This window comes from Balaenoptera acutorostrata, chromosome 18 (genome assembly GCF_949987535.1).
Source record: "Balaenoptera acutorostrata chromosome 18, mBalAcu1.1, whole genome shotgun sequence".
In the NCBI taxonomy this organism is placed as follows: domain Eukaryota; kingdom Metazoa; phylum Chordata; class Mammalia; order Artiodactyla; family Balaenopteridae; genus Balaenoptera; species Balaenoptera acutorostrata.
The window spans coordinates 61,528,096-61,553,821 of record NC_080081.1 but is presented as its reverse complement, the minus strand read 5'-3'; the positions used below and the strand labels follow the sequence as shown (position 1 = coordinate 61,553,821).

Here is a 25,726-nt window from a genome sequence, read left to right as displayed (position 1 = left end):
TGAGAGCAAATAATTTGGAGCCCATAACGACACCCTCCATCTATGCGATGCATCACAGATGATCATCTCAACACACCACTTTATTTGTACATGTTTGCTTTGACTTTCTGCCCCTGGAACACAAAAGTTATACAAACTTACCCTTTGGGGACCTTCAGGTAGAAGGTGTTATTTTTCTAAGACCTAGGGTTGGTATCATCCTTACTCTCCAATGCTTGCAAACTTTTTCAATCCACAGTAAAAAATATATTCTATGTTTGACCTAGTACCCACACACATAAATATACAACCGAAAAAAGTGTCCACAAAGTAGTGATACGCACTTTGATGAAATGTTCTGTTCTATTCTGTTTTTTTAAAAACCTCTACAGAGATATCTGTTAGGCATCTCAAACAAATCATAATTCCTAGTTACATGTAAATAATAGTGTAGTAATCTAAGCACTGACTATTGGTTTAACAAAAACTTGGATTTTATCTATTGAGAGGGTAGAGGAGGGGGAACAGGGCACGTAGAGATAAAATCCTCATTCATCATGATCGGAAAGCAATGAATTTCCGAAAGAGTTGAATAGAGATATAGAATGTAGGCATGTTATTTTAAAATATGCAAGCAAAGCGTAGAAGGACCAATTAAAAACGCTGAGAGTGGTTGCCACTAGGGTGAGGGATGTGACAGGATGTGGGAGTTGGGGAGGTGGTGACTGAAAACTCTGTTTTTGTGAGCTTTTCAGGGCTCTTTGACTTTTTAATCATGCATTATATAAAAAAATATATATTGATAAAAATAAAAAATAATTTGAAAAAGACATGTGGTGTATGCAGCCACCTCTGTTGACTCAGGAGCAGCCTGATTAGTTTCTTGTTCTCACTCAAACGTCCACCAAAGGTTGTAGCTGCTTTTTGCTCAAATCTCTGAACTGTGCGTTTGACGGTGCTTGTGTTTTAGACAAGAGGTGCCCAACCCATTCTCTGTACATGAAGGCAACTCTTTCTGTAAAAAGAGAGGCAGGACAACCAGAGGCTAAGAGCACAGATGTTGGAGCCAGACCCTGGGTTCAGATCCCAGCTGTGCCACTGACCAGCTGTGCGGCCTGGGGCGAGCCTCTCCACTTCTCCGCCTCCAGCTTCATTATCTGTAGCATGGAGATAATTACAGTACTCACCTCTAGGAGGTTGCTTTGTTTATTTATTTATTTTTTTTAAATTTTATTTTATTTTTGTCGGCGTTGGGTCTTTGTTGCTGTGCTCGGGCTTTCTCTGATTGTGGCGAGCGGGGGCTACTCTTCGTTGCGGTGCGCGGGCTTCTCATTGCGGTGGCTTCTCTTGTTGCGGAGCACGGGCTCTAGGCGCGGGGGCTTCAGTAGTTGTGGCACACGAGCTCAGCAGTTGTGGCTCGTGGGTTCTAGAGTGCAGGCTCAGTAGTTGTGGTGCACGGGCTTAGTTGCTCTGCAGCATGTGGGATCTTCCCGGACCAGGGCTCGAACCCGTGTCCCCTGCATTGGCAGGCAGATTCTTAACCACTGCACCACCAGGGAAGCCCCATCTCTGGGAGTTTTATGAAAATTAAAAGAGTTCATTTTTTAAGCATACTTAGAACAGCGCCTTGCAGGTTGCATACATAAATATTCATAAGAAGGTGGTACTTACCCTTTTTGATTCTATAGATTGAGAAAATCTTTTGCACTCAAAGTTACCATGGGGCTTCCCTGGTGGCGCAGTGGTTGGGAGTCTGCCTGCTAATGCGGGGGACGCGGGTTCGAGCCCTGGTCTGGGAGGATCCCGCATGCCGCGGAGCGGCTGGGCCCGTGAGCCACAATTGCTGAGCCTGCGCGTCTGGAGCCTGTGCCCCGCGACGGGAGGGGCCGCGATAGAGAAAGGCCCGCGCACCGCGATGAAGGGCGGTCCCCGCACCGCGATGAAGAGTGGCCCCCGCTTGCCGCAACTGGAGAAAGCCCTCGCACGAACCGAAGACCCAACACAGCCAAAAATAAATAATAAATAAATAAATAAATAAGAAAATCCTTTAAAAAAAAAAAAAAAGTTACCATGAATTCAGTTATCATAACAATACAAATATATAAAGTATTCATATTTAATTACACTTGACCCTTGAACAACACAGATTTGAACTGCGGGGGTCCACTTATACGTGGAATTTTTTCAACAAATATAGAAACTGCGTTTTCATTTTACAGATCTTTAAGTTAACTAAGTGTGGGGAAAAGCTTGTGTTTGATTACAGATCACAATATATAGAATCAAAAGAACTAGGGTTTGAGTCCTGATTCTGTCCAATCCTGTTTCAGCTTTCTGCCTTGGGTGAGTCATTTAACAATTTCTTTGTTTTTGAGGCAAAGGTAGCAGTACTCCGATTGGCACCCTTAACTCTCACGTTGCTCAAGGCTCAGCTGTATAATATATTATAAAATAACTAATATTTTGTTTATCATGTTTAGGTCTGCACAGTTTGCAAAAGAGTGTATCAGTAGGAAGTGCCATTACTTATCAGTCTATAGAGACTGTTCAGTGTGCATGTGAATTTGCACAAATCCGAGGAGGTATAGAGTTCACAACACACATATACTGTCCACATATTGACCCTCATTATCTGTAAAGTAGGACTTATAATTGGTCATTTTTAACTAATTAGAACCCTCCCAGAACTTTTATGTGGAAGCTACACTAATATGACCTTCTCCCTCCCCCCACCGGAATCGTGACCCAAGACAAACCTGTAAGAGTTGAGTAAACAAAACCCACACAGGCTGCCGGAGTTTATCCCCTTGGAAACTTAACATAAGAAATTATTGACTAGAGCTACTGGGAGGCATGCTTAGAATGCAATTGTAATTAAGAGAACTTAAATCTAATTTAGTCCATTGCCTGAGAATTGACTGTATTAAAAGAAGGGGTTAGCCCAGAGCAGAAGTGGAGGGTGGTTGGAACATAAAAGGTGTCCATGAGTCTCTTGCACTGTCTAGGGAAGGAGGCACGCTGACCTATGAACACAAATATGCCAATCTCTTTAACGCACATATCCCTACACTATGGAGGTGCAAATCCATATGATTGCATCAATTAAGTTTTTATTTATGTTCATTTGTTCTGATCCAAGTTTATCAAGCAACATTCTGGTGATAATTTATGGCTTCCTGTATGGGTTTGTCTATGAGTATAATTGTGCTCATTGTAAGAGAATAAAGTGGCATTCTGGATTATTATTATTATTTAGCAGTTACCATGAATGAATTTATTTAGCATGAGTCCCACAGAAATCCTCAGCTCTGGTTGTCCAGCAGGAATCAGGTTTGGCACCTTCAGAAGGACAGACCAGAGGACAGGACTATGGAATGAGGGGACCACAGGTACTCCTGCCTCGCTACCAGCTGTTGTCTGTAGGTGACAACTTTCCAGCTCACCTTCTGTGACAGCAACTTGGGCCAGATACAGCGCTCCCACTCCCAGTGCTGTTTAACTTTGGGTTTTCCTAGTAAGGAAGGTCTCCTACTACATTGTTCTCCCCCAGGAAAGTGGGCTAAGGTACATTTTTGGTTGATTTGGAATGTGTGCTACATCAATTATTTAAACTATTTTCAACAACCATTTCCATACTATATTGATGGATTCAGTTCGCTAGTCATCTTGAGCAGTGAACAAAACAGTTTGTTGGGAGATGTATGATTATAAAGATGGAGTACGAAATTGTGGAAGCAAGCCAAGTGTCCCTGACAGATGAATGGCTAAGCAAGGAGGGAGGGAAGAATGGGAAATTGTTGATGAACGGATACAGAGTTTCAGTTTTGCAAGATGAAAAGAGCTATGGGGAAGGAGGTGGTGATGGTAGTGCACAGTATGAAAGTACTTCATGCCTCTGAACTGTACACTTAAACACGGTTAACGTGGTACATTTTATGCTAAGTGTATTTTACCACAATAAGAAAAAATTAAAGAAAATAAGATGGATTTCGGTTCCTGTCCCAAAGTGCTTACTGCCTCCCTGAGAGCCCAAGCAGGAGGGTAGGAACAGTGTTATGGGAATGCAGACTAAAGAGAGGTTAATATGAGGAGACCCCGGCCCATTTTACGAAGAAACGACACAAGAGGCAGGCCATTATGTAATTCCCTCAAATGCTTAAAATCCGTTGAGCAGAAGCTTCCCATTCCAGCTTGAATAACCTAAGGCTTAGGAGACCCTGACCGCGATGGACTCCTGTTCTCGGTTTGGCTCTCGCTCCAAGGGTTAGACTCGAGAAGACCTCGCTGCCCAGCAGATGGCGCTGGGGCCCGCAGGGCACCTCCAGGCGCGCAGGGGGCGCTCCCGCCCGCCTCTCGTCCCCCGCCTCGGTGACCCTTCCTTCCGCTTGCCGAGCCCGCCCCTCCACGCCTGCGCGTAGTTGCGCGGACGCTGGCCCGTGGCGGGGAATGGCGGCGTCTTCCAGTGGCGAGAAGGAGAAGGAGCGGCCGGGCGGCGGCTCGGGAGCTGCAGGCGGTAACAGCACACGTGAGAGGCTGCTGTCTGCGCTGGAAGATCTGGAGGTCTTGTCGAGGTGAGGCCGTCGGCCTGAGGGCCTGGCTGGGGCTGGGCCGGGAGGACTGACTCGGGACCCCCGGCCTGTCTTGGGCTGGTTCCCGGGGCTTGGCGGGGAGGGCCGCGCTCGGGGCTGCGGCGCACTCTCCCAAGGACAGTGCACGAGGGTCGGGACGTGGGCCCGCAACCCTCAGGGGCTCGGACGGCATATTCCCCCCTTAGAGGACATTTTAATACTGACAGTGACTCTGGAACCCCAGACTGTCAGAATCGTAGCGAACCTTAGAGGTCGCCGGGTGTGAGTCCCTTCGTCCACCGACACTCGACAGACATATCAGGAACTCCCCTGGGTGCCGCGCGCTGGGAGACGGTCCTGCGGGGGAGGTTAGATGTCGACGAGGAGGAGCCCAGTGTCAAGGGGGAGAGACTTACGTGTCAACAGTGACTGTGGCGCGGAGTTTGTTTTGATAGGTAGTTAGGGCAGGCTTCCTGGAGAAAGGACTGCATGGGACGAATGAGTCCCGCAGACCCACTAGGCGGCATGTGGCTGGAAGAGCATGTGCAAAGGCCTGAAACAGGAGCACGCACGACTTGGTGCTGGAATTAGCAGTTTGGGGTGGCTGGAGTGCAGCGTGTGTGGCAGAGGTAGGAGATGAAATTGGATGTCCTCCTCCTTATTCTGCCATCTTTCATGGTACTCTGTCAGATTGAAGCGTTCCTTAGCTCCAATGCATTCACTTGGATGTTAAAATTGTTCTGGTTCTTCGTCCCAAAATGTTCCCATCCCCACTGTCATAATTAATTCTTAATGCAGCTTCCCTACAGTTTCACTTGCCTTAATGCTTCTGCGTTTTATCCTTCTATATTACCCGAAAGCAGAGCTATCTTTTTAAAAAAAGCTTCTGGTATTACTTTTTTGCTGTAGAATATTTGGTAGCTTCCCACTGCCCAGTGAAGTAAAGTTCATACTCTTTAGCTTAGCGTGCAGTAAAGCCATTCTCCACCCCTGTTAATCCATCTTGTTGTCCTTATTTACTGCCGCATCCCTCTGCCCTCCCATACCCTTTATTCCAGCCTCGGTGAATGCTCCCTATTCTCAAGCTAGAGAACTTGAAAACTTCCTCGTCTTCAGTACCGTTTTTACTCCACCTCCAACTTGATGAATCATTCGTTTATCCTCCAGAATCCAGTTCAAGTGTCACCTTTTCTGTAGTCAACATTCTTTGACGTTTTAGAATAAGTCTTACATACAGGCATACCTTGTTTTAATCCACTTTATTGCACTTTGCAGGTGCTGCATTTTTTACAGGTTGAAGCTTTATGGCAACCCTGTGTCAAGCAAGTCTATTGGTGCCATTTTTCCAATAGCATTCTTTTAAAATTAATACTGTTTTTATTTTATTTATTTTCTAAACTTTCTTTTTTAAAATTTATTTTATTACGATTATTTTTTTTAATTTTTATTTTATATTGGAGTAAAGTTGATTTATAATGTTGTGTCAGTTTCAGGTGTACAGCAAAGTGATTCCGTTATAAATATATATCTGTAACCAAGGCCAAGCTCCTACTGCTCACCACATGACAGGCTAATAAATCAAGAGATGAGTTGTTGGGGGTTAGGGAATAGAGACTTTATTCAGAAAGCCAGCAAACTGGGAGGATGCTGGATTCATGCCCCAAAGAACCATCTTGCCTGAGTTAGAATTCAGGCTTCTTTTATACTTGGGTGGGGGGGGGGGGCTAAAGTCAAAAATTTAGGTCAGCCTCCTGAGGGAATGTGTTCATTTCTTCCTCCCTGCAGTCATTCGCAGGTAGGCCTGGTCAAGATGTTTCCCGTGAGCTCAACAAAGGTGTTTTAGCTTAATGCTCATTACCTGGGAGGCAGGGCTCCCAGAGATGGGCCATTATGTATAATTTAAGCTTATAGGCAACGTCTCTTTAGTAATTAACTTGTAATAGAATACAAAGTTTCTTTCTTATTACATATTTTTCTTTTTCAGATTCTTTTCCCATATAGGTTATTACATACAGAGTTCCCTGTGCTATACAGTAGGTCTTTGTTGATGATCTATTTTATATATAGTGGTGTGTATATGTTGATCCTAACGTCCTAATTTATCACCCCCCCACCGGTCCCCTTTGGTAACCTTAAGTTTGTTTCCTAAGTCTATGAGTCTGTTTCTGTTTTGTAAATAAGTTCATTTATATCATTCTTTTAGATTCCACGTATAAGTGATATCATATGATATTTGTCTTTCTCTGTCTGACTGACTTCACTTAGTATGATAATCTCTAGGTCCATCCATGTTGCTGCAAATGGCATTATTTCATTCTTTTTTATGGCTGAGTAATATTACATTGTATATATGTACCACATCTTCCTTATCCATTTGTCTTTTAATGGACATTTAGTTTGCTTCCATGTCTTGGCTATTGTAAATACTGCTGTGATGAACATTGGGGTGCATGTATCTTTTTGAATTACAGTTTCCTCTGGATATGTGCCCAGGAGTGGGATTGCTGGATCTATTTTTATTTTTAGTTTTAGTTTTTTAAGAAACCTACATACTGTTCTCCATAGTGTCTGTACCAATTTACATTCCCACCAGCAGTGTAGGAGGGTTCCCTTTTCTCCACACCCTCTCCAGCATTTATTGTTTGTAGATTATTTGATGATGGCCATTCTAACTGGTGTGAGGTGATACCTCATTGTAGTTTTGATTTGCATTTCTCTAATAATCAGCGATGTTGAACATTGTTTGCAAATATTTTCTCCCATTCTGTGGGTTCTTTTCATTTTGTTTATGGTTTCCCTTGCTGTGCAAAAGCTTTCAAGTTTGATTAGGTCCCATTTGTTTGTTTTTATTTTCATTACTCTAGGAGGTGGATCAAAAAAGGTCTTGCTGCTAGTTGTGTTAGAGAGTCTTCTGCCTATGTTTTCCTCTAAGAGTTTTATAGTATCTGGTCTTACATTTAGGTCTTTAATCCATTTTGAGGTTATTTTTGTGTGTGGTGTTAGAGAGTGTTCCAATTTCATTCATTTACATGTGGCTGTCCAGTTTTTCCAGCACCACTTATTGAAGAGACTCTCTTTTCTCCATTGTATATTCTTGCCTCCTTTGTTGTAATTAACTGACCATAGGTGCATGGGGCTATTTCTGGGCTTTCTGTCCTGTTCCATTGATCTGTAAATGTGTCTTTGTGCCAGTACCATTCTGTTTTGATTACTGTAGCTTTATAGTATAGTCTGAAGTCAGGGAGTCTGATTCCTCTGGCTCTGTTTTTCTTTCACAACACTGATTTGGCTATTTGGGGTCTTTTGTGTTTCCATACAAATTTTAAGACTTTTTCTTCTGAAGATCTGCAAAAAATGCCATTGGCAATTTGATAGGGATTGCATTGAATCTGTAGATTACCTTGAGTAGTATAGTAATTTTGACAGTATTGATTCTTCCAATCCAAGAACATGGTGTATCTTTCCACCTGTGTCATCTTCCCATTTCTTTCATCAGCGTCTTATAGTTTTCAGAGTACAGGTCTTTTGTCTCCTTAGGTAGGTTCATTCCTAGGTATTTTATTCTTTTTGATGTGATGCTAAATGAGATTGTTTCCTTAATTTGTTTCTGATCTTTTGTTGTTAGTGTATAGAAATGCAAGAGATTTCTGTGTATTAATTTGTGTACCCTGCAGCTTTACCGAATTCATTGATGAGCCCTCATAGTTTTCTGATAGCGTCTTTAGGATTTTCTATGAATAGTATGTCATCTGCGGTGGCAGTTTTACTTCTTTTATTTCTTTTTTTCTCTGCTTGTCATGGTTAGGGCTTCCAAAACTATGTTGAATTAAAGTGGTGAGAGTGGACATACTTGTCTTGTTCTGGATCTTAGAGGAAATGCTTTCAGCTTTTCACTGTTGAGTATGATGTTAGCTGTGGGTTTGTCATATGTCTTTATTATGTTGAGGTAGGTTCCCTCTATGCCCACTTTCTGGAGAGTTTTTATCATAAATGGGTGTTGGAATTTTGTCAAAGGCTTTTTCTGCATCTATTGAGATGATCATATGGTTTTAATTCTTCAGTTAATGTGTATCACACTGATTGATTTGTGGATATTGAAAAATCCTTGCATCCCTGGGATAAATCCCACTTGATCATGGTGTATGATCCTTTTAATGTATTGCTGGATTTGGTTTGCTAGTATTTTGTTGAGGATTTTTGCATCTATGTTCATTAGTGATAACTGGCCTGTAATTTTCTTTTTTTGTGATATTTTTGCCTGGTTTTGGTATCAGGTTGACGGTGGCTTCATTAAATGAGTTTGGGAGTTTTACTTCCTCTGCAATTTTTTGAAATAGTTTCAGAAGGATAGGTGTTAACTCTTCTCTAAATATTTGATAGAATTCGCCGTGTAGCCATCTGGTCCTGGACTTCTGTTTGTTGGGAGTTTTTAAATCACAGTTTCAGTTTCATTACTTGTGATTGGTCTGTTCATATTTTCTACTTCTTCCTGGTTCAGTCTTGGGAGATTGTACCCTTCTAAGAATTTGTCCATTTCTTGTAGGTTGTTCATTTTATTGGCATATAGTTTAAGAACAACTAATGGTTAATTGGAAAATACCTCACTTACTACTTTTTGAGCCAGTTTTTTCCACTTGCTTGAATTCTGGGTCTTGTTCTGTTTGAAATATTCCCTTGAGCTCTTTCTTCTTTTGGGAGAATTCTCACCAGAAGCCCAAGTCTAATACTTGATTGGCTTCTAGCATTTTTGCTAAGGAATCTTGATGACCCTGAGGAGTGTGAAATTAGTCGAGTTAAAAACCACATGGTATGGATGGTGGTAATTAATTTTTCTGTAAATATGTTGACTTTGTGAAGAAGTAACACCCCCTTTGGGAAGCAATGGATGCTGCCTTTTGTTCTGAGTAGGTCTTAGTCTGAGAATTTCAAATCTTTGCCTTAGTATAACCAAAGAACTATTACATCTCACCCTTCTACTCTGGAGCCCAGTAAATTCGTTTCTTTTCTTAGCTTTACTTGCTGTAACGTAATTTGTCTGTTTTGCTGAGTAACCCTAGTATATATTTCATGTCCACCAAGTTCAGGAACTGTGTTTCTGAGCCTACCCATTCAGTATAATGGTCTTTGAGAACATCTCCTACATTGGACAACCCAGTAGTCAATCTTGAGATCTTGCCTCTAGGTTGATTGGCTCCTGGGCTGTCTATCTGTGGTGTGTTTACTTGATGCTGTCGGTACCTATAGGAGTGCCTATACTTGGTATTCATGTACTCTTTGCTTGAGATAGCATAGCTAAGTAATTTATCAGTTATGTTAAATTTGAGACTAAATTGAAATTCTCTTGTATCTAGATTTGACCAGCTTATCCCTCTCTATATTTGATTCTTGATTGTCAAGTATAGCATTTTCCGTTTGATGAAGTGTATTTATCCACTGAAATTTTGAATCATTTAAATTTTCCTCAAGAACCTCAGTGTTTCTGAAACTTTCTCCTTCAGCTTTCCAGTTGTACATGATCACCTGAGGTGCTGAGTTCTCTTTTGCTTCCTCTAAAAGAAGCTGTAGTTCTTCTGCTTCCCATTCTCCAGGAATGCCAAAAAGACTTGGATTTCTTGTTAATTTGTAGTCCTCCTCACTGAATCTGTTGACAGATTGGTTAAAGCCTTCTTCTTTTTTGAGGCGCTCTGCTGCCTGTGGTAATAGCCATTGTCTTAGAAGTTCATTTTTCTTTTTCTCCGATTTTCTCATGCCGTACCTGCCACATTATTTTATTTGTTCATCTCTAAAGAAAGACTGGGTGACAGTAGGTAAGTGAGAATTTCTCTCTTTTATAATCCTGAAAATGGTTGTTGGTGGTGATGGAAGAGATGTCACTTTGGTTTGCCACCTAAGACTCATTGGAACCCCACCACAGAATGAGGCTGCTCCAGTATGATTGGCTTTCCAAAAAGTCCCATTATGTGGCCAGTCACACATAGATACTTATACTGATTTTGTGATATGTGAAGTTTGTCATTATCCTATGAATGAAGTTTTTTTTTTCTCTTTGCATTTTTTAATGAAAAATGAAAAAAAAATCTCATTATTGTAACCTCTTGACTTTAGAAAGTAGTGGGTGTGAAATTTGGCATATATTTTTTTACTGTTACCTGATTATATAGCTTTTTAGTATATTATTGGGGTGGCCAAAAAGTTCCTTAGGTTTTTAAGTAAAAATGAAAGACACATTTTTCATTTTCACCAAGAACTTCATTGAACACTGTATTCACCCTTTTGTTCCACTACCTTCTGCCATTTTTCAGGCAACTTCATAATTCCATCTTCCCAAAACTTTTTATCTTTTTAAGCAAAGAACTGTTCCAGGTGCCTTTTACAGTCTTCCAGGGAATTGAACTTTTTTTCATTAAGAGAATTTTGTGAAGACCGAAATAAATGGAAATCTGAAGGTGCAATATCTGGTGAATATCGCAGAGGAATCAGAACTTCCCAGCCAAGCTGTAACAGTTTCTGCCTGGTCATGGAAGAAACATGCGGTCTTGTGGTATCCTGATGGAAGATTATGCGTTTTCTGATGACTAATTCTGGAGGCTTTTCGTGCTTTCAGTTGGTCTAATTGGGAGCAGTACTTGTTGGAATTAATCGTTTGGTTTTCCGGAAGGAGCTCATAATAGAGGACTCCCTTCCAATCCCACCATATACACAACATCACCTTCTCTGGATGAAGACCGGCCTTTGGTGTGCTTGGTGGTGGTTCATTTCACTTGCCCCACGATCTCTTCCATTCCACATGATGGTACAGTATCCACTTTTCATCACCCGTCACAATTTGTTTTAAAAACGGAACATATTCATGACGTTTCATTAGAGAATCACATGCGGAAATACGGTCAGGAAGGTTTTTTTCACTTAACTTATGTGGAACCCAAACATCAAAGCGATTTACATAACCAAGCTGGTGCAAATGATTTTCAGCGCTTGGTTTCGATATTGTGTGTCAGCTATCTCTCGTGTGGTCTAACGTTGACTGTTCTCAATTAATGTCTCGATTTGATCGCTATCAACTTTAACTGGTCTACCTGACTGTGGAGCATCATCCAGCGAGAAATCTCCAGCACAAAACTTCACAGACCACTTTTGACATATTCGATCAGTCACAGCGCCTTCTCCGTACACTACACAAATCTTTTTTTGCATTTCAGTTGCGTTTTTACCTTTCTTGAAATAATCAAGCATAATGTGCTGAAAATGTTGCTTTTTTTCTTCCATCTTCAGTATTAAAATGGCAACACAAAAATTCGCCAGTTTTGATAAGTGTTTTTTTAAATGCATGCTGACATGACAGCTGTCACAGTACAGTCTAACAAAGTTGTTTTGAATGAAGTTAAAGACCACTGAGCGCTGCTAGAGCCATCTATGGAAAAAACCAAACGAACCTTTTGGTCAGTCCAATACTTTGTAAGATGTAATAGAATCAGGTAGTCTTTGGAGGAATTTAAAAAATAGAAACCTGTAGGTAGATTGTAGTCTAAAAAGTTTCTTTTAACCTGTTTGTAACTCAGAACTCATTGTGGAACAGAAACCACGTTGATAGGAGTCTTGAGGTTTCCCCACCAGCCTATTAATTGTTTACCTGGGGCTTCCGTGGTGGCGCAGTGGTTAAGAATCCGCCTGCCAATGCAGGGCATGGGTTCAAGCCCTGGTCCGGGAAGATTCCACATGCCGCGGAGCAACTAAGCCCTTGTGCCACAACTACTGAACCAGCACGCCTAGAGCCTGTGCTCCACAACAAGAGAAGCCACTGCAATGAGAAGCCCGCGCACCACAATGAAGGGCAGCCCCCGCTCACCGCAACTAGAGAAAGCCCGCACGCAGCAATGAAGACCCAGTGCAGCCAAAAATAAATTTAAAAAATAAATTAATTTAAAAGAAAATTGTTTACCTGAAGTGTAGTATCACAAATAATATAGGACCTAACCCTGTGTAAGTTATATTTGTGTGGAAATGTGGGAGGATTCTAATTTGGCATGCCAGGAGTACAGCTGCTTCCTTTGTAGCGGCACGGGCCTCCCACTCCTATAATGAGAGAGAGGACAGGGGGTCCTTCAGCCTCTCTTCACCCTTGGAGTGGACAGAGGTTTCCACTTTGTCCTAGATAGTTAGTGAAGAGCACTGAATCTTACAGACCTCTCCCTCCCTGTATGCCTCTGCCTAAAGTAAGCCCTTGTAAGGTTTTCTGTTGATTTATGCTCCCAGATTGGCAAGAACGGGTCATTCTGCATCTCCCACCATACCCCCAACCCCTCACCACCATCCCTTCCCCCACAGAAACCAGCTTTTATTTAGGCCAGGGGTTATCAACTCTCTCCATCTCATTAATGGGGTGCAGAAAAGGGCTAATGTAACATGCTGTTTTCATAAAATGTCTGTTTAATCCATTAGCAAGTCCTGTCAGCTCTGCTTCCAAAATATATCCTAAATCTGTCCATGTTTCCCCATTTCCATTACTAAATCCTAGTGGCTAGGACCTAGTCAAAGCCAGTGTCATCTTTTGCCTGGGACACTACAAAAACCACCTAACTTGATTCCCTTTCTAGCTCTCTTACAGTCTGTTCTCCAGATAGTTCAGCAGTTGTTTAAAAACATAAATCAGGTCATGTCCTTTGCTTGTTTAAAATAATTCAGTAGCTTCTCTTTGCACTTAAGAGTGAAATACTAATCCTGTACCCTGACCTACAGAGCCCTACACAATCCAGCCCTCCCCCTCCCTCTCTCTTTCACTCCCTCCCTCCCTCCATTGTCCTTATTTTGTATCCTGCTCCCTGGTGCCTGCTGTGCTCTGGCCACATTTCCTCAAACCCATCTTTGAGCCAGTGAGCTAGCTGGGTCTTTTACCAAGCACTCTTTCCTCCCACATCTCCTGGCTGGCTTCTCTTGTTTAATTCATGTTTTACTTCACAGATATTCCCATAGAGAAACCTTCCTTGACCACCCAGTGTAAGTAGCCAAACTATCTCACCGACACTCTCTGGTTTAACACTCTGCTTTATTTTCTTCCTAACCCCTGTCACTCTGGTTTTACTTACATATTTTTTTGTCTTCTCTATTAGAATTTAATTGCCATTGTTCACTTCACTAACCCAAGCATCTAGAAAATGCCTGGCACATAATAGGCACTCAAGAACTATTCGAATGAGTGAATGAAGACTTTTCATTCCCTTACCTACTTTTTTCATTAATTAGGTAATTAATTCATACATCATGGTGTATGGGAGGGAGGTTGAGTCCAATTGGCACCGTCCACTAAAATAGCCTGAGGCTGGTGAGTGGAAGGTGGAACTATGAAGGTAAAAATAGCATGGCAGCCAGTGAGAAGGTACAAACCCTGGGCTGACTAGTAGTGTCAGCTAGTTAATTGTGAAGCTGTCCTCTCCCGGATAATTTCTGAATTAAGTTCCATGTATCAACAGTTTTGAAACTAATATATAGAGTATTACCTGCTACACATTTTTTCCCAATCATTCTTCTGTTTTTCATGTAGAAAATTAGCATATTTAACAAATGAGCGTTCTAGAAATATATGGTTTATTATGTGTAGGTATCCCTCTTAACTGATACCTGTTTGGTTAATTTAAAAATTTGCAGGTGAGGAGTTCTGTGTCACAACTACTCAGTTCTGCCATTGTAGTGGGAAAGCAGCCTTAGGCAATATGTAAATGAAGGGGCGTGGCTATCATCCAAGAAAAGTTATTTACAAAAACCACAGATGGGCTGCATTTGGCCTGTAGACCCCTTATGTAGGAGTTTTTCTTGCATAAACCACGCATAATGCATTGTCTGCATTTTCTAGTTCGGTTTTTTTAAAGTGAAATGAGCACTTGGACACTCATCAAGCAGTCTTAGGGCAGGGTCTTGCTGAGTTTTTATGACTTGACTTCTCCTGGTTCGATAGTTATTCTTTGCAAACCTCTGTTGAGTGTTTCCAAGCTTAGGTTTTTATAGAAACAGTTTTTCCTATTCACAATCATACTTCATTTGTATTTATATACTCAATATTAATTTATACAATTATAGTAATAGTAAAGTTTGAATAAATGGGTCTGGTAATGAACACAGCTGAGTCTTGGTGAGAATGCACTGTGCCGGTGAGAGCTGAAGTCCACAGTCAAAGTGGCCTGTGGGGCAATAGCTCTGAGTACTCAGCTTGCTGTGGGTACCGTGAATCCAGCAAGTCAGTCAGGTGGAGATCAGGTAGAGGCTCTATTGTATTTACTTTGCAAACTTTGTTTTTGTTTTATAGAGAACTTATAGAAATGCTGGCGATTTCAAGAAACCAAAAGTTGTTACAGTCTGGAGAGGAAAACCAGGTAAGTGGTTTCTTTTTGAATTAAACACAAAAAACCTCCATCATTTTTACAATTTCCTATTTATATTTACTTTGTGTGAGAACAGGAAGATCAGAGTCTATTAAATTATTAATTGCAGTTTTTAAATTGATATTTTTTTGCATCATTTAGGTAAGATATAATTGACATGTAATACTGTATTAGTTTAAGATGTATATCATAATAATTTGATATAGGTACATAATGCAAAGTGATCACCACAGTAAGTTTAGTTAATGTCCATCACCTCACATGGTTAAGTTTGTTTTGTTTTGTTTTGTTTTTTGGTCACACCATGCGGCATATGGGATCTTAGTTCCCCAAGCAGGGATGGAACCCACGCCCCCTGTAGTGGAAGTGTGGAGTTTTAACCACTGGACCACCAGGGAAGTCCCCAGTTTTCTTTTCTTTTTTTTTTTCTTAAACAAATTTTATTTATTTACTTATTTATTCATTCATTCACTCATTTATTTATGGCTGTGTTGGGTTTTTGTTGCTGCGCACAGTCTTTCTCTAGTTGTAGTGAGCAGGGGCTACTCTTTGTTACGGTGAGCAGCCTTTTCATTGCGATGGCTTCTCTTGTTGTGGAGCACAGGCTCTAGGGCGCATAGGCTTCAGTAGTTGTGGCACACAGCCTTCAGTAGTTGTGGCACGTGGGCTCAGTAGTTGTGGCGCACGGGCTTAGTTGCTCCGCAGCATATGGGATCTTCCAGGAGCAGGGCTCGAACCTGTGTCCCCTGCATTGGCAGGTGGATTCTTAACCACTGTACCACCAGGGAAGTCCGTTCTCTTCTTATGATAAAAACTTCTAAGAAAATTGCAGGGAAAGTGGCAACTTTTCATGTACCTGTTGACCATTTGTATGTCTTTGGAAAAATGTCTATTCAGTTCCTCTGCACATTTTTTAAGAACTGTTTTAAGTTGTTGAGATTTACTCTCAGCTATTTTCAAATTTACAGTACTGTATTCTTAATTATAGTCATGATGGTGTACCTTATATTTCCAGAACTTATTTATCTTATAGCCTGGAGTTTGTACCTTTTGACCACCTTTACCCATTTTGCCGCCTTCCCCCTGGCAACCACCAATCTGAGCTCTTTTTCTATGTGTTTGGCTCTTTTTACATTCCACATATAACTGAGATCATACGGTGTTTGTCTTTCTCTGTCTGAGTTATTTCCTTTAATGTAATGTTCTTAAGGTCCGTCCATGTTATCCCAGATGCCAAGATTTCCTTCTTTTTTTGTGGCTGAATGATATTCCTTTGTGTGTGTGTGCGTGTGTATAGATTTACATCACGTTTTCTTTATCCATTCATCCATTGATGGACACTTAGATTACTTCCATGTCTTGGCTATTGTGAATAATGCTACAGTGAACATATGAGTGCAGGTATCTTTTCGAAAATAGTGATTTCATTTCCTTTGGATAAATACTCAGAAGTAGAATTGCTGGATCATATGGTAGTTCTAATTTTAATTTTTTAAGTAACCTCCACACTTAATGGAATGTTTTCCACAGTAGTTGCACCAATTCAGATTCTAAGGGTTCCCTTTGTCTCCACATTCTCACCAACATTTGTTATCTTTTGTCTTTCTGATTATAGCCGTTCTAGCTGGTGCAGGGTCATATCCAGTTGTGGTGTTGATTTGCACTTCCCTGATGATTAGTGATGTTGAATACCTTCTCATGTATTTTTGGCCATTTGTATATGTTTGGAGAAATGTCTATTCAGTTCCTGGTGTCAGCTAATAAAATCATCTCAAATAAATTTTACCTTCCCTGAGAAATGAATAAACCTGCTCATTTTGGCATATTGCTAGTTCTGAAAGATTTGTTTTATTTTGTGTGAAAGAATAGCATATAATTAGAAAAAGCAGAAAACCTTGATATTAATCTCTTCTAAAATAATTATAGGTGGGCTGTTTTTAACAATGATTAGTAAATAGTACTTTGAAGGTGTTAAAGCTTTATGGACTAGCCAATTCACGTGTGGATTCTTCGTTTCATTGGAATGTAGTTCTTCAGTATTCTGTTGTCTGCTTTAATCACCTATTATCTGACAGGTCCTGGAGTTGTTAATTCATAGAGATGGGGAATTTCAAGAACTAATGAAATTGGCACTTAATCAGGGAAAAATCCATCATGAAATGCAAGTTTTAGAAAAAGAAGTAGAAAAAAGAGACAGTGATATTCAGCAACTACAAAAACAGCTAAAGGAAGCAGAACAGATACTGGTAAGTTGATAGAGGCTGGTTCTTAATGTAAAAAAGGATATTATTTACTCTATTTCTGAAAAATAAATCTATTATCACAATTTTGAAGTGGTAGAAAACTTGAATTTCCAAGTCTAAAAGTGACCCCTTATCACTTTGGTTAGATGAAAGACCATGTCATTCCCTTCTTTTTTTTAATATTTATTTATTTTATTCGTTTATTTTATTTATTTATTAGGCTGTGTCTGGTCTTAGTTGCGGCACACAGGATCTTTTCATTGCGGCGCGCGGGCTTCTCTCTAGTTGTGGCACGTGGGCTCGAGAGCAAGTGGGCTCTGTAGTTGCAGCACGAGGGCTCTCTCATTGAGGCGGGCGAGCTCAGTAGTTGTGGCACGTGGGCTTAGTTGCCCCGCGGCATGTGGGATCTCAGTTCCCTGACCAAGAAGAAGATGGATTCTTTACCACTGGACCACTGGGGAAGTCCCTCCCTTTTTAATTACTGTTTTCTGATAGTCTGCATTGCTTTTGAACCATATTTTCATTATTTGAAGATTGCACAAGATTGAATTAATAGAAATGGGAAGTTCTACTTTTATCCTGTCCGAAGTTTTCATTTGTTAATAGTCTAAATCTCTACTTCAGTTTTAGAAATAATTTTTTTTTTTTTTTTTTTTTTAATGAGGATCTTGAATCAGATGCGTATGTTTGATTGATTGATTGATTGATTGATTTTGGCTGTGTTGGGTCTTCGTTTCTGTGCGAGGGCTTTCTCCAGTTGTGGCAAGCGGGGGCCACTCTTCATCGTGATGCGCGGGCCTCTCACCGTCGCGGCCTCTCTCGTTGCGGAGCACAGGCTCCAGACGCGCAGGCTCAGCAGTTGTGGCTCACGGGCCCAGCCGCTCCGCGGCACGTGGGATCTTCCCAGGCCAGGGCTCGAACCCGTGCCCCCTGCATTAGCAGGCAGATTCTCAACCACTGCGCCACCAGGGAAGCCCTAGAAATAATTTTTGAAATCAGTAAAAGCATATACCAATTTTATAAATTGATTAAAATGTACATTTATTTAGTCTTCCATCCTAAACTAGATGGGATTTGGATATATGTTAAGGACTCTAGTTTTTCCTTTCTTGTTCTTGGCTACTATTTCAAAGAGACAATTTATTTGTTATTATTTGCTCAGTTATTTCACTAAATACTAACTAATGTAATTGTTATGTGGTGGTATTGTAGGAAGAGCTGAGTTTGCTTCTCATATGGACCAGACATTGCTGGCTCTTCTCTAGATTAGATTTCCAAAAGACAGTGAACACAAGGACTATAAAAAGACTAAATTTTATGATTTAGATAGTGGCAACTAACAGTTACTAAATACTGGTGCACCAGGCCCTGTACTTTGCACTTTATGTGTATTATCTCAATCTTCATAACAGTTATATGAGGTCAGTACCGTTATTCTATTTTTACAGACAAAACCATGATTTTAAATGAATACCTACCTTGCCCAAAAGGTAAAAGTTGAGAGATGGAACATAAACCTAGATCTCTCTGACTCCATACTCTTAACCGCTGTGTTATGTTGGAGGATGCATATACTAGGTTAGCTTCATTTTACCCTTTAGTTTGCCTTTGCCCAGGGGAGGGTGGGTGGAAGAGTTCATTATAATAGTCATTAAGCGTGGAGGTAATGGTAACGTATAAATGAATGAGACTATCCAAGAATTTATCTTGTAAACTAGAAAAAAAAATTTTTTGGTATTTTATTATTGAACTAGATATAAGAATAGGATGCTTTGGGAGTAGTACTTGGTCTGTTTTCTGCCTGTTTATGATGGCTGACATAAAGAAAAAATGGTAGTGAACAATCCAATTTACATTTTGTTTCTAACAACTAACTTGTGTATGGAGACTGACTCATAAATGTTTCTTTTTTTCATTGACTGTAACTGATACAAATGATACCCAAGTGGTGGTTCAGAATATTACAAATAAATTGTGGGGATTTCCAAATTTTGCATATTGTTCCTATTGGATAAATGATTTTGTGAATTTAGCCAAAAACTGGGCTTGGTATAGTTTTGAATAATCCATATTTCTTTTTTTAATGTTGTTTAAATTAGGCAACAGCTGTTTACCAAGCAAAAGAAAAACTCAAGTCAATAGAAAAAGCAAGAAAAGGTTAGTACTGTGGGAACACTGAATGACTTTCTGAAAAATCCAAATTTTGGTTTCAAGAAACTAATGAGAGGATTATTGGTAATCATTTGCTGCTGTTGAAAAGTTTCCAAAAAATTTTCATTGTAAAGTGCCTGCTATGTTATAGCACTACGCTGGGCATTGCTAGGGAGGTGTCACATTCTTTTTCAGGTTATAAGAAGCAATAATAGAAGTTACGGCTCTTACCCAAATGTGCAATAAAGACAGTGTGTTTTTTAAGTTGTTGGGAGAAGAGAATATGGGCTGGAAGCAAATGGGATTTGAGGTGGATCTTGAAAGACACCGTGAAGTCAGAACTAGATAAGGCTTTGGGGTGTGTGCACATGTAGTGGTGCTTCTAGAGGCTCAGCATGACTTCTTGTCCTGTCCTGCTTCTCTCTTTAAAAGGCTTCCATTTTGGATCTTTTAGATTGCATACTAAAAGTCAGAATTATAATGAAGACTTTGGTTACTTGCTTTTAATGATTTGTGGGTATGATTTACATCTAACTCGCCTCTTGTCCTATTTTAGATTAACTACTGTTAATGTTTGGTGTGTGTTCTTCCAGATTTTTCTTAGGTCTGTAATACATACATAACAAGAACAATACAAATACACGTATGACATATATTCTAAAATAAAATCCAGGTTGTGCTATACATATTATTTACTAGTGTACTTTTTTACCTAATGAATATATTTTAAGTATGAAGTGCATCTGTGATGTGTGCAGTATGACTTGCATCTGTGATGTGCGCACTGACAAACTTGTATGTTGACTAGGCTGAAATGTTAACACTCTCCTCCTGACTCTCTCAGGTGCCGTCTCCTCTGAAGAAATAATTAAGTACGCACATAGGATTAGTGCAAGTAATGCTGTGTGTGCCCCACTGACCTGGGTCCCAGGTAAAAGTAATTCTCTTTTTACTAGATATATGTGGTTTTGAAAATTCTTAGGTGACTGTACACAAAAATAGGAAGAAAAGATTTAAATATGGAATGTATTTATCCTTAGAAACATGTTTCATATTTTCACATCTTTAGTGTCTTATAAGTGATAATATAGGCCAGGGGTTTTATCATTGGTTTTCTACAAAGTTGTTGCCACTGGGAACTGTGTTTCTTTCCTTTTTTTAAAAAAAAAAAAGTAATAAATTAATAAATTATAAAAGTATAATACGTGATGATTCTAAAGCTATAGATTTATATACCTGTAAAACCCAGGCTGGCCAGAAGCTAACTTTTTTGAGCCATTAAGATTTCCACAAGGGTTCCAGCCTGAGAAAGAGACAGTCCCAACTCTTAGGGGATAAAGATGAAGCACTGGACACCCAGCAGCAGACACACAGGACTGCTGAGAGCTGGAGTAATTAGAAATAGCAGAGAGAGAAACAAACTGCCACATATATATATATATATTTTTTTTTTAATTAATTTATTTATTTGGTTGCATCAGGTCTTAGTTGCGGCACGTGGGCTGTGGCATGTGGGATCTAGTTCCCTGACCAGGGATCGAACCCCGGCCCCCTGCATTGGGAGTGCAGAATCTTATCCACTGCGCCACCAGGGAAGTCCCTTGCTACATATGTTGACAGCAGAGACCTCAAGTAGAGCAGCAGCCTTTTGGGAGGAATGGGAGGTAGTTATCTCAGCTCTAGTCACTCCTGACGGTGGTGTTTTGCCATACCTGAAACACTAAGGGTAGCTGCAGTTTTGGAGGATAAATCATCTGGAGTTGGTGAGAAAATATTACCAAAAAATTGGTCCAAATCTGGCCAAGTTTTCATCAACCCAAAACTAAAAAGTGTGCTTTCATGATTGGAAATGAACGTTATCGGCTCCTGATGCTCCACTGGAATGTTACAGGAATTAGCCTGCCTTCCTCCCTCCGTTCCCGCAGCGTGCGGCACGTGGGATCTTAGTTCCTGGACCAGGGATTGAACCCGCGCCCCCTGCAGTGGAAGTGCAGAGTCCTAACCACTGGACCGCCAGGGAGGTCCCCAGGAATTAGTCTTTAAATTACGTGATCAAAGAGGTTGGTTAGGAGAAGGTTTTAATTTAGAAGACTCAGGATTATACTTTTCTTACTTTGTCATTTGGAATGTTTGCTTAAATGAGAGACTTTTCTTTTTTGCATATAGAGAATAGTGTATTATTGTGAAGATCTAGAGAAGAAATAAAAATACATGTATTTAAAATTTTAATATATTATGTCTTAATAACAATTGATAAGATGACCTTCATATTCCAAAATTGAAAATGTGGCTTGAGTTTTTCAAAGTGAACCAAGGAAAATCAATATTTCAGAGAAGGTATCAAAGCTTATTTTCATATGTGACTTAATTAAAAGCAGTCTTATTTTTTAGGGGACCCACGGAGACCATACCCAACTGATTTGGAGATGAGAAGTGGATTATTGGGCCAGATGAACAACCCTTCCACTAATGGAGTGAACGGTCATCTACCAGGGGACGCACTTGCAGCAGGCAGATTGCCAGGTAACGTTAACCAGAATAATGCTTTCAAACAAAGGTTTTTTTCAGAAATGATGAGGAAGACAGAGATCTGAACAAGTTTGAGGGTCTGGACCCAACTCATTTTAGTTGCTAGGTTCTCTACCAGTTTATCCTCCTCTCTGCTTCCTCTAGTTTAAAGACTGTTCTAGATGGAGGCTATGAAATTAGAATAAACTGATTTTATGTGCCATTTTCCCCAGGAATTAGGCCTCTCATTAACTAAGCTCCAAACATAGCTTTTTAAAATGAAATATACTTTATAAACAGAATAAGATGTATGTATGTTCAGTTTAAAGAATACCAAGTGAGCACACTTGGGAAAAAACCCCAGATTAACAAAGTGACTAACAAAGTTTTTTTTTTTTTTTTTTTTTTTTTTTAATTTTTATTTATTTATGGCTGTGTTGGGTCTTCGTTTCTGTGCGAGGGCTTTCTCTAGTTGTGGCAAGCGGGGGCCACTCTTCATCGCGGTGCGCAGGCCTCTCACTATTGCGGCCTCTCTTGTTGTGGAGCACAGGTTCCAGATGCGCAGGCTCAGTAATTGTGGCTCACGGGCCCAGCCGCTCTGCGGCATGTGGGATCTTCCCAGACCAGGGCTCGAACCCGTGTCCTCCGCATTGGCAGGCGGATTCTCAACCACTGCGCCACCAGGGAAGCCCAACAAAGTTTTTTATGGGTGTTTTAATAACTAAATAGAATATCATTTTTTGTGAGACTCAGCTCATTCTGAACTTCAGCCTTCCTCAGGTTTTGCATATAGGTTTGTACTGTTCTTATATTTATTTTATGTTCCCCATCTTTTACCTTTTGTAGGTGACTTGTTTTGTTTTGATCTGGTAGAACATTTTAAAAGTTTTTGAAAAGGCATAAAAAAGGGAAAAATTAGTATTTTTTGAGCAATCACTTTTAATATTTTACATATTTCATGTTTTTTCCTGTATTTTTTACATCGCTAAAAACATACTGTAGATAATGCTTTTTTATGCTTAACATTTCATTGTAAGGCTGTCCCTGTGTTATTAAAAATGCTTTTATAAACATCGCTGTTGTTAACTAAAGTACAAACTGGGAAGTCACTGTGCATTAGTTTCCCTTGGTAACTCCTCATTTTTCTCATTGTGATTGTACTGTATCATAATATGCCAGTCAGGTCCAGGCAGGAGGCAGAAACCACACCAGCAATATGAAGGAAAATTTAAAGAACTACTGAGTAGTAACCAGATACTAACTAACCAGATACTGGACGGTAAAGAGAACTATATTTTTTAAATGCAGTAATAACAGATGCAGGGAGCAGCTACTACATGTAGGATGAGGCAGATACCCAAGGAAGGGACCGACTGAGAAGAGGTTTCTCCCCTCCCATCCCAAGGCTGATATTCAGTCCTGAGTGGAAAAGGTGTAGCTGTGGCCTGTTGGATGGCAGAGAAGTTAGATGAGGTGTCACAGGCCAGAGCTGGCAAGTAGGAAGTTATCCACTAGGGTCCCTGGGAGACTAGCTGGGAATTCATCCAACTGGGATGCCACCGATGTCCTAAACACCCACGAGGCACCACAGGAGGGAAAGGCAGGATCCCGGAAGGGAAGCCTGTTCCTCCTGTGGATTCCTTGCAGTGCCCTCTACTAACAGAGCTTAACACTGTGGCGGCTGGCAAAGGAGAAGTGTTTTCAGGGTCCAGGGAGAAGAGTGGAATTGAAGCTTAAGAGGCAGTTTAAACTGGAATACATAATATAGTGTACATTAGCTATTTATAATATATATGGAGAGAATATATAGAAAGTACTGTATATGATGTATTATATATGTGCATAAAATATGTATAGATATGAGACATTCGATTTGAAATTGTGAACGTCTTGAATAGTGACTATAGGAAAGTATGATTTAAAAAAAATAAACCATAGAGTCTAGTTACTAAAACATCACATTTCTCCATGATAAATTTGATTATTAGTTTGGCCAAATGTATATTTTGATTTCTAGCCTTTAAGAAATTTTACTTCAGATTATTTGCATGAAGGAAAGTATAACTAAGAAGTAAATTATTAGTAGAAATGTTCTCGTGTGTGCTTTTCTTTTCTCCAGATGTCCTTGCTCCGCAGTATCCATGGCAGTCAAATGATATGGCAGTGAATATGTTACCACCAAATCACAGTAGCGACTTTGTGTTGGAGCCTCCAGGACACAACAAAGAAAATGAAGATGATGTAGAGGTTATGTCAACAGACTCCTCAAGCAGTAGCAGTGACTCTGATTAAAAAAGCGTAAGACAAAACATACAGAATTGAATACTATCAAATTCTGTTCCTTAAATAATTGCAAACCTGTAAAAATAGCCAGGTGGAATTGTGCTGCCTATTAAAAATCACAGTGGACTTGCTTTTTAAAGCCAAAAATCTTGGTTTCAGTTCTAAACCACTACGTGAATATTTAGAGAAGATCAAAATTTACTGTTGGAAAAAAAGATTATTCAGTTCAGTGCCGTCTTGTTCTATTCCAGTTGTGTTGGACTTGTGCATAGTAGTTCTGGAAATAAGATTTTAGGGAAATGACCCATGTACATATCACTAATAGGCCTCCTGGAATTATTAAGAAAAGCATAAACAAAGGCAGCAGATCACTGAATGTGCATCATTAACTCAGAATAACAGAAACCCTCATTTGAAAGTAAAGGCTGTTAGCTTCTGTCACAGGAACAGGAGAAATCGTCTCAGTTTGTACTATTTGTAATTATTGTATATTTTGTAAACTCACTTTTGTTTGTACTTTCTATGCTTTTTTTTTTTAAAAATTATACTTTCAGCATAGGTCGGATATTTCTGTAAATCCAGTTGCATTTTGTACATACTTTAGAATTTGGAGGATCTGAACTAGTTAATACCAACTTTGGTAGGTTTCTTAAAGGCACACACTGCCATTCTTAGAAGAAATAAAATGAAGTAGTTTTTTAAACGAATTGAAAACTTACCATAATGTCATAACAAGCATAACAAATTGTATGAAAGGTTTTAGAATGGAAAACACTCTCTGGCCTTCACCTTCCCTCTTATGGCAGTTCCCAGAAGGAATCACTTTTAACTTCTGGTGGTTAACCTCCATGTTTAAATAATATGCTTATACAGCTATATTTTGACTTATCAGTTTTAGACAGTATTGCACCCTTTACTCTTTTTTCCTGATTTTTTGTGGACAATTTAGCAAATATGGTTCAGCATAAAGGAGACACAATGAAATAAGCATTCTACCTAGAGATCATATCAATTAACATTTTGGTGTAGACTTTTATCTTAAAAAAAATACACATTATATACATTTTGTTTGAAAAAAATGAGAATATTGAAAAAAGAAAAAGCATACCCCATATGAAGGATGTCAGACTTGTGCAAAGCACAATGGCCATGTTGGTTACATTTTAACTGTCTTGAAAGTGGTATTTCTCAAAATCTGGCCACAAACCAAGCGTATCCAAATTACTGTGATGGCCGTTAGAAGGCAGATTCAAGAACCTGCTTCTTACCTGCTGCATGGGAATCTGTGAGGCCTTCACATCCAAATCTAAGTACTGGGACCCTAAAACCTTTAAGATCCCTGTCAGTCACTGCCATTCACAGTTCAAGAATCTTAGCACCTCTTCCCTCGAGGGGTTTTTACTTATAAACCAACACAGACTAAGAACATAAAAAAAATAAACCCAAACGGAAAAATAGGACTCAAGAATATATAGATTCCTGGGCTTCCCTGGTGGCGCAGTGGTTAGGAATCTGCCTGCTAATGCAGGGGACACGGGTTTGAGCCCTGGTTCAGGAAGATCCCACATGCTGCAGAGCAGCTAGGCTCGTGCGCCACAACTACTGAGCCTGTGCTGTAGAG

General features: G+C 40.0%; 1 protein-coding gene across 5 annotated transcripts; it reads left to right on the top strand.

The window, feature by feature from the left end:
- The first annotated feature begins 4,377 nt into the window (after positions 1-4,377).
- MED4 (mediator complex subunit 4) lies at positions 4,378-24,812 on the top strand. Of its 5 annotated transcripts, none has more exons than XM_007186843.3 (8): positions 4,378-4,550; positions 13,506-13,541; positions 14,845-14,911; positions 16,996-17,166; positions 19,263-19,320; positions 20,159-20,245; positions 21,706-21,837; positions 23,942-24,812. In XM_007186843.3, exons 1-8 carry the CDS (start codon positions 4,426-4,428, stop codon positions 24,112-24,114), a joined length of 849 nt encoding a protein of 282 aa, XP_007186905.2. In that variant the 5' UTR covers positions 4,378-4,425; the 3' UTR covers positions 24,115-24,812. The 5 variants fall into 5 exon arrangements, with proteins under 5 accessions (XP_007186905.2, XP_057388710.1, XP_007186906.2 ...); XM_057532727.1 differs by having other exon boundaries at positions 20,159-20,251; XM_007186844.3 differs by lacking the exon at positions 13,506-13,541.
- The last annotated feature ends 914 nt before the right edge of the window (positions 24,813-25,726 follow it).